The sequence below is a fragment of the Fukomys damarensis genome, unplaced genomic scaffold (genome assembly GCF_012274545.1).
Source record: "Fukomys damarensis isolate Sample0158 unplaced genomic scaffold, DMR_v1.0_HiC HiC_scaffold_28, whole genome shotgun sequence".
Classification (NCBI taxonomy): domain Eukaryota; kingdom Metazoa; phylum Chordata; class Mammalia; order Rodentia; family Bathyergidae; genus Fukomys; species Fukomys damarensis.
The window spans coordinates 3240025-3249663 of record NW_022900940.1 but is presented as its reverse complement, the minus strand read 5'-3'; the positions used below and the strand labels follow the sequence as shown (position 1 = coordinate 3249663).

Here is a 9639-nt window from a genome sequence, read left to right as displayed (position 1 = left end):
AAAAAAAAAAAAAAAAAAAAAAAAAAAAAAAAAAAAAGCTTTTAAGTTGTACAATAAAAGTCTGTTTAAAAACATTAAGATTAAGATGCAAATCATTATGATTTTAGTATTTCTGTATTTGTTTAATTCATAAAATTGAAAGCATTCAAATATAAGATACACTCTTTATTCTTTATTTTTCATAATTGTATGGAAACTTATAGTTTGTTGTTTTATAATGGTACTTAGGGTGATCACCTAGATTTTAATATGCCTTTCCATTCTTTACAGTCTCTCCAGTTTTTGTTAGATACATGTAAAGTTCTAGTCATTGGAGCTGGCGGCTTAGGATGTGAGCTCCTGAAAAACCTGGTAATATATATGTATAAATATATATGTATATATATATAAAACATTGTGATAAATATACCCTTTTGCTTTTCTTTCATACTAGGAAAAAAATCTTCTTTTGTGATTATTAAATTTTTTTTTAAATCTTTGTAAGACAAGTTTAGCAGGACTAATTCTTTGTGGTAAATAAGATAACTAATTTTGGACCTTTTTGGACTTTCTTTTCTGCTGTTTGCCAAACAAATTTGTTATTTCCTCTTTGAGAGTGCTCAGTTTATTTCATTGAAGTTAAGTAAAAAAAAAAACCCAAATAATTCATATTTAGTGTAAAGTACTTTATTATTTATTTTCCTTCTCCAAATTGCCCAGCTAGGTGGGAGTTGTGTCATTTTATACATTTCATACTGAAGTTCAGCAAAGTGAAATGACTTAGTATTTCTGGATTACAATTATGTGGCTGGTATCTGATCTGGGTCATTGATTCTCAGACACATGTTCTTTTTTTTTTTTTTTTTTTTACTGAAGCATTAGATCATTCTTGACCTAATAAGATGGTAATCTTTGATGATGACCTTAGTCATGGTAGAACCAAAAGACGAGAAACCGCTAAACTTTTCATGAAACTATTTCTATGTCCATAATTTGTTATATAATGAATTGTTTTAGTTAACTTCTTATAGCCACACTTTAGCTTTTTGTAAATTTTTGTCAGTTTAACAAAAACAGGAGGGGTGATGTACAGCTGTTGTAGGCCAGGCTTTTCATTGCTGTATGGAAAAGTGGAAGTGCTGAAGCGAGTTATCCACCAGGACCTACATAATTGGCTGAGGCAGTTCCAGTTTAAATAGAAACACAGCTGCATTAATCTTGCTAGGAAACACTAATGTCATTGCTGGTGAAGTTGCAAAACCTTAAATTTGGTTCACTCTTCTGCTGGATTGTGGGAATTGTAGGTCACCGTGTGGTGAATTTAAAGATATACTGGGGAGACAAGTCTCATATGAAATAAATAGTAGTATGTTTGGTATACCTCACTCAGTGGTGGAGCACCAAAACTACAGTATGTTGTGGACTTAAATACTCCAGCAATGTGAAAACAAGAAACTCTTAGAGAAAGGTTTGATGGAGTTTAGTTACTGGTTTTGTTAGGCATTTCATATGCACAAGTGTTCTAAAGCTTAACTCTTTCCATTGTTTGATAATGTGATGTATACTAATTCTAAATGTAAAATAGTTAAAGATTAAATCTGAGGATTAGTCCTCAAGCAACTTTAAGGAGTGGTCCTGTGTTTTACTAATAGTAATCTCATATACAAAAAAACTAGGACTTTCAATTTTATCCCTTGTTACTTTGCTTATTTCAGACATAAGCATGTAAGAGATAAATTTTTATTATGACTATAAGCCCCCTCAAGGCTCATTCTAAAAGAAAGGGGAAACTATGACATTAACATTACTGATTGAGCTATTATTTATTGAGCCTTCTCCCTCATATGTCCAGCACCATTTTAGATGACAACTATATAACATTGAACCATACAGACAGATGTTTGTATTTGTGGGATTCACATTCTAATTGAAAGAAAAAGACAAATGGGGCCAGGGATTTAGCTCATTGGTTCCATTGCCTGCCTTTCAAGTGAAAGGTCCCAAGTTTTATCCCCCATACCAAAAAAAGAAACGAAATATATAGTATGTCAGATGGTAATAAAGCTGTGAGGAAAAGAAGGATGTGAGACAGGCATTCTACTAGTAAGAGAAAGGGTTTCTGAAAAAGAAAAGGAGAAAGGAGATTAAAAATTTGCTATATAGATATCTGGAAGAAAATCAAGTCAGAAGGAACAGCAGGTGCAAAAGTCATCAAAATTTTGAGTTGTTCTTTTTTGATGATAGACTTTTTAAACTGAGTGGTTATACATTTTTGGCCTTTACAAGAATGGTATATTCTGTATGCCTTGTAAGGCTTTTTTTAGCCATAAAATAAAATTATGCAGAGTATTACCAAGAATTTGTAGGTTTAGGATTACATTGAAAGCATCTTAATGTGAGGAAACCTCTGCTTAATCGCATTATTTTTATTCCCACAGGCATTGTCTGGTTTTAGACAGATTCATGTCATAGACATGGACACTATAGATGTTTCCAATCTAAATAGGCAGTTTTTATTTAGGTAAGTTTTATCTCTTTGTTTTTTAAAACTCTGATAAACATTTGAACATAAGATGTCTTTTAAAAACATTTGAGAATATGTTTTAAAAAGAGATTATTTTAAAAAGAGATAATAAAAGGACTGCCACTCAATTTTAGGTAAGATTTTGTAAGAAAACTTTGGGCATTAGTGTGAAAGTAGTTTTGTAAGAAAATAAATATTTTTTCCTGTGGGGCCTTTTCAGTCTGACAATTTTTAGTGTATGCATGTTCTAAAGAAAGCCTACTGAAGGTTGGGGATTTAGCTCAGTGGCACCACACCAGGTCCTGAGTTCATCCCTGGTACTAAAAAAAAAAAAAAGGCCTTCTGAAGTGATTAAACAGGCAGTACCCTTTAATTTATGGCTGAAATGGTTAAAGATTATAATGATAAGCCGGGTATGGTGGCACAAGCCTGTAATCCCAGCACTCGGATGGCTGAGGCAGGAGGATCTCTGTGAGTTCCAGACCAGCCTGGGCTACATAGTGAATTCCAGGGCAGCCTCAACTACATAGTGAAACCCTGTCTCCAAAAAAAAAAAAAAAAAAGATTATAATAATAGTTGACATTTACTATTTATGATATTCTAAGTACTTTTAAACTATCTGTATTTCCTTATTTATTTTTTATTTATTTTTTGTTTTTTGGGTTTTTTTGAGACAGGGTCTCACTATGTAGTTGAGACTGATCTGGAACTTGCTATGTAGCCCACGCTGGTCTTAAACTCATGGCAATCCTCTTGCCTCAGCTTCCTGAGTGTTGGGATTACAGACATGCGCCACCACGCCTGGCTGTATTTCCTTATTTAATCTCAGAGAAATCCTTAGGGTAAATACTTGCTTTCAAAGTTAAGTAAATTGGGCAACATGTCCAGTAAGAATAATGTGTATAAAGGCCACATTCTTAGAATGCAATGGGAAGGGTACATTAGCACACTCCACACAAACCATGCAGGAATTTTTTTTTTGGTACCTACTGTGAAAGCACAGAAAGTACATAATTTAAAAGAATCGTGGAAGTCTATTTTATTCTCTTTGCATATCCTGTGGGTACAGCAGGTGAAGGCTGTACTAAAATCAAACTCTATATTATAGCAGAGCTATTCTGTGCCCATTAGACAAAGTGAGAATAAGACTTGTATGAGATTTGAATCAAAAGAAGACTGCTTTAGTGGAGAAGAGAAAAATTGACCTGTTAAAATGTTTTTGTTTGAAATTCCAATTTTAAATAAAATATAATTTCTAACAGGCACATTTGATGGGTTATTTGCATTTATTTAAATTATTTGATATTAATAGATATGAAGGAATATAAAGAATTAAAATATGGTAAATTTCTTACAGGTGTTTTGTAGGTTAGTGGGTATGACAGGCGTGTATATGATAAGACAATGTTATGAAAAGGTAATGAGATACTATAGACATGAAGGAGAGATTTCTGTGAAGAGAATTAGGAAACATTAGGAAAAAAATACTGCTTGAGCTGATTGGAAGGGGCAGTTTGTGTTCTTTTAATTAAAATCTTTGGTTATTATGGAGGAATAATAATTTGAGGCTTAATATGTGTAGCATTTATATTTTCTTTAAAATATTGATGTCCAAGCATGATGGCACATGCCTGTATTCTCAGGACTAAGGAGGCTGAGGCAGGAGGATCGCCACAAGTTTGAGGACAGCCTGGGTTACATAGTGAGTCCAAGGCCAGCCTGAACTACCTAACCAGACACAGTCTCAAAAAGAAAAGAAAGAAAAAATGCTGATGATATTTGCACTTTTATATATTGCCTTTAGAATTATTCCTTCTTACACTAAATCTGCTAAAAGAGAGAATAGGTGGAACGCTTGGGGCCATAGGTGTAGGCAAAGACTTTATAAACAAGACCCAGCCTGCAGGAGAAGTACTACAAAGAATCAACAACTGGGACCTCTTTGCACAGCAACAGTGTGAGGAGACAACCCACAGAGTGGAAAATTTTTTTTACCAGATATTCATAAAGGACTCTTATCTAGAATGAATAAAGAACTAAAAAAAAAACAGATCCCCCCCAATTTAAAGACCCAATACAAAACTGAGCATCTGAAATAAAAAGACACTTTGTAGATAATTAGAAAAAGCAAATAAATATGTGAAAAAATGTTCAAGAGATGCAAATTGAAGCAATGGTGAGATTCCATCTCACTCCAGAAAGAATGGCTGCTATCAAGAAATCAACCAATTACAAATGCTGGAGGGGCAGTGGAGAAGAAGGAACCCTTCTTCACTGTTGGTGGGAGTTTAGACTGACGTAAGCACAGTGGAGATAATCAGTGTGGAGATTTCTCAAAAAACTAAAACTAGGGATTCATATGACCCAGCTATACCTCTTGGCGTCTTGCTGAAAGAATTAAAAACATCACACCACAGCAATGTATGCTCAGCCATGTCTATAGCAGAACAGTTTGTAATAGCAAAATCTTGGAATCAGCCCAAATGCCCATCAATGGACGAGTGAATGAGTATGTGTTTTTTTTTTTTTTTGCACAATGGAGAACTATTCTGGCATAAAGAAGGATGAGCAATAGTCGTTTATAGCTAAATGGATGGACATTGATAGCATACTCTTAAGTGAAATAAATGGACACCCATGTTTAAATACCACGTTGTTATTCTGTTGTGAGAAACTGAAAATGGAAATAAGGACTGAATTGGCTGGGGATTTAGCTCAGTGGTACCAAGCCTGCCTTGCCAGCTTAAGGTCCTCAGTTTTATTTGTAGTACCCCCCACCCCCCAAAAAGGACTGAAATGTATAATGGATATTGGGAAATGGGAAGAAAGCATTCAAATGGAAGGGGAACAAGGAAGGAGGGAGAAAGGAAGGGACAAGAAAAAAAGTGAAAATTGAAGGAAAAAATGGAAATAAAGCGAGGGTAGGGGACTTGGGAATGAGAAAAGGAAAATTTTTTTTTTTAAAAGTTATTCCTTTATAAACATGATTAAAGGTTTTTAAAGGGCCAGAAATAACTAATTGGCACACACCAGAAGAAGGTAATATGTTCTTTTACCCCTGGAGTGAATCTCATTGTGTATTTTTCAGAGATTTTTCAAGATTTGTGTAGTAACAGACACCTTGAAGTTCTGGAATTCAGGCTTAATACAGTACCTGGAAGGCTGTAGGTTTGGGCTAATTTTTACACCAGGAAATAGCACAGTGTGAAATGGCCAGGAAACATGCCATTATTGTGTTGTGCCTGGGAAAAACAGCAGTGTTCAAACTTTGACTTAAATACATAATCAGACCTGTTAATTCAAACCATAAACAAAGGTTGACACCTAGGATTGAATAATAATTCATCTGAAGTTATTGTTGATATAAAATATTTTATACTAGTCTTTGTAAATATTCTATAAGTAAAGTCATTGGATTTTTTAATAATTGAAAGTTAATTATATGTATTGTCTATGCTTATGAGTGATAATTTAAATATTTTTCCCTGTAGGCCTAAAGATGTTGGAAGACCTAAGGCTGAAGTCGCTGCAGAATTTCTGAATGATAGAATTCCTAATTGTAATGTTGTTCCGTATCCTTAAGCTTTCTTAAGCTTTTTAAATTTATTATAAAAGAGATGTGTAATAGAGAATACAAAAAAAAAAAAGCAGCAAAAACTTCATTACTGAAGTGACTGCTAATAACTTTGTTTTATATTCTGTCTTCTCTATGGTGGTTAAGTTTTTTTTTAACATTGATTTTCAAATTAAGCTTTAGTGTTTGTCATTATCTTTTTTATTTTTCTTTATTACCCTTAATTTCAGTAAAAATTTCATATCTATTAGACTATATAAGTGCCTAGACTGGATCCAATTATGTTTTCCTAGATAGTAAACAATGAATATATTGTTAGGCAAATGGAAGGCATGTCAAAGAAAACTTATTTTTACAGTAATGTATATATATTTTTTATTCTGAAAACTTTAATGAAGAGTATTCACATTGTGTGAATTTAGATGTAGGAAACTTTAATTTTTTTGTTTTTGGGAATTTTAATATTTTATATAGTCAGAAGATGGTATTTCCACGTAAGAATTCTCTTATAATACAAAGTCTGCATATAAAAATCAACTTGTATTTCTATATGCTAGTAGTGAATGCCTACAGACTAAAATTTATGGTATGCTACCATTTACTACCAGTACAAAAAAATTTTAGATACAAATCTGAAAAAATAGATCATATATCAATATATTATCACTTATGTACTGAAAACTCCAAAATGCTGATGAAAGAAATCAAAGATCTAAATTTATGAAGAGAGAATCTATGTTTAAGGATTAGAATATTAAATATGCTAATGATGTCTTTTGTTCCCCAAAATATATGCATGTGAGGGCCAAGGATTTAGCTCAGTGGCACCACGCCTGTCTCGCAGGCACAAGATCAGAAGTTTGATGCCCAGTACCAAAAAAAAAAAAACAGTAGAAGGGATCATTATCAAATTTGTAAATTTCTTATGTAGCAAGACTATGGAAATATCAGAGGAAAAGAGCCACACACAGATTGATAGAACAGAACAGAGAAGCCAGAAATGGTTCAGTACAAGTACTGTATGGCGCCAGTTGGGTTTTGGAAAGGCATAAAAAACATTCACTGGAGGAAGGCTAGACTTTTCCACAAACTATGCTGAGCAGTTGAATGTTTTAGATTTAAAAGGATGAATCTTGACTTGAACCTCACGTCTTGCATAAAAAGCAACATATAGCTCATAAAACTAGAAAAATGGAAACCCATGGTTTGATGAAGTGTTCTTCAAACTGTCAAAAGCTTGATTCATAAGAAAACAAGTGATAAACTCGATTTCATCAAAACTAAAAACTTGTACTCTGTGAAATACCCATTTATGGGAAGAAAATAAATTCCTGTGCGTCAGGTAACAAAGGACTCATCTAGAATGCAGTTCCCTTCAGTAGCCATGGGGGTGGGGGTGGGGGGTCATTCCAGGACTTTCTGAGGATACCAAATTCCCTGGATGCTTGAGTCCCTGATGAAAATGGCACTGTAGTTGTTTATAACCTGCACACTTCTTCCTTTATACATTTAAATAATCTCTAGATTACTTACACTGAATACAATGTAAATTTTATGAAAGTAGTTCTTGTACTATGTTCTTTAAGGAATGACAAAACAATTTTGTGCATGTTCAGTAGAGATGCAATTTGTTTTTCTTATGAATTTTTAAGGTAACAGTCTTCCTACAGAGCTCAGCCTATTCTCCTACTCACTATGTAGCATAGGCTTGTATTGAATTCCTAATCCTCCTGCCTCATTGCTGGGATTATAGGCATCTACCACCATGCCTGACTACATGAAATTTTTTTTTTCCTGTACCACGAATGGAACTCAGGGCCTTTGCACTGAGCTGTGTTCTGAGTCCTTTTTAAACTTTTTAATATTGAGACAGGGTCTACTGAGTTACCCCAGCTGGGCTTGGCCTTCTAATCCCCTACCTCAGCCTCCCGAGTGCTGGGATTGTAGTGCTTACTTACACCATCACATCCAGCTAGACACAATTTTTAAAAAATTATTTTTGAGCTAAAGTTGATTGAACCCATACATGTAGAACCCACTGATGAGGAGGACCAAGTGTATGTATAAGACTTCCAATCCAGTCGTAGAAATATAGTCCAGTTTTAAAGTGGACAAAAGATATGAAGGAATATTTTACTAGAGAGATGGCAAAAGACCCATGAAATGATGTTCATTGTCAAAGTAAGACCACAGTGGAATACTGCTAAATACCTATTAGTCTAAAATTAAAAAAACAAATAGTAATAACTAATGCTTACAAAGATATAGAAGAAAAAGATCATATTTTGCTGAAGGAAATTAAAATGGGATAACCATCTAGAAAAATTCGGCTATTTCTAAAAAATCTAATTATATACCGCCCAGTAGTTTCACTTCTTGACACTTGTCTCAGAGAAACGAACACTTAGATCTGCATAAAAACATGTACACTAATGTTTGTAGTTTTATTTGTAGTACCCAAAATGGAAACAGAACTTTCCTTAATAGGCAAATTATTAAACAGTAGGTAGTATATCCACGGTTTGGAATATTACCGAGCAATAAAATGGAATAACTCATAAAGCATGTACCAACTAGAATCAATCTCCTGGGCATTATGCTCAAGAATGAAAAAATAGTAAGTAGGGCAAATACTAATACAACTTTTTTTGTGGTACTGGCGATCAAACTCAGAATCTGTGCTTGCCAGGCAGGTACCACTGAGCTAAACCCCTGGCCCTGAGTAGCATTCTTAGAATAGCACAGTTAGAGAACTGGAAACAGGTTAGTGATTGGTCCTGGGGTTGAGGCTTGGTGTTCCTATAAAGAGGTACACCAAAGGGAGTTTTTGTGGTGATACCACAGTTGTGTATCCCAACACAAATACGTGTTTAAATGAGAACTGTGCACACACTGTACCAACACATGGTTTTGTTGTCCAAGTAAGTTAAGTGTACACCAGATGTAAGTTGTAATCATGGGTCTTTCTGTAGTGTTTGCAACTTCCTATGAGAATATATTATCTCAGAAATAGAAGTTTTAAGATGAAAATACAGAGCTATGTAAGAAAGGTAGGGAGAATATTCTTACTCTCTCTATTCCTATTGTTTAGGCCTGGAAAGCTACCCAGGATGTGGGATTTCTTAGTTTCTTCCTATGGCCATCCCTGTACCTCTTCTTCAGTGTCTATCTTTGATTAAGTTCCTGCTTACCTAGTATTATTGCTTATTTTGTTAACTTAAAAAAAAAAATCTCAATCTAGCTATGAATAGTTTTCTGCTTGCCTAGTGTTCAAAAGGAATAGTGGTCTGAATGAGTGATAGAATTAAATTTATTCTTCATAGCTTTGTAGATGAAAATGAAAAATGTAGAGCAAGTATATTATGTATTTTTCTTCTTTTTATTGCTTGAAAAATATATGGATTATCTTGATTTTAGAGAAGCAGTATAATTTGTACTACCGAAATAGTCCCATTAGAAAAATTAAAACAATTTTTACTCATACATACTGTTACAAGGTTATGAGTGCTGGGCGTGGTGGTGCACGCCTATAATCCCAGCACTCAGGAGGCTGAGGCAGGA

At 34.1% G+C, this 9639-nt stretch overlaps 1 protein-coding gene across 1 annotated transcript in view; it reads left to right on the top strand.

The window, feature by feature from the left end:
- The window catches only part of Uba3 (ubiquitin like modifier activating enzyme 3), a 21871-nt gene that overhangs the window by 1362 nt on the left and 10870 nt on the right, over positions 1 to 9639 (top strand). The window contains exons 2-4 of the mRNA XM_010635920.3: positions 271 to 351; positions 2418 to 2500; positions 5996 to 6076. Coding sequence (XP_010634222.1) covers positions 271 to 351; positions 2418 to 2500; positions 5996 to 6076 — 245 coding nt within the window. The remainder of the gene's footprint in view (positions 1 to 270; positions 352 to 2417; positions 2501 to 5995; positions 6077 to 9639) is intronic.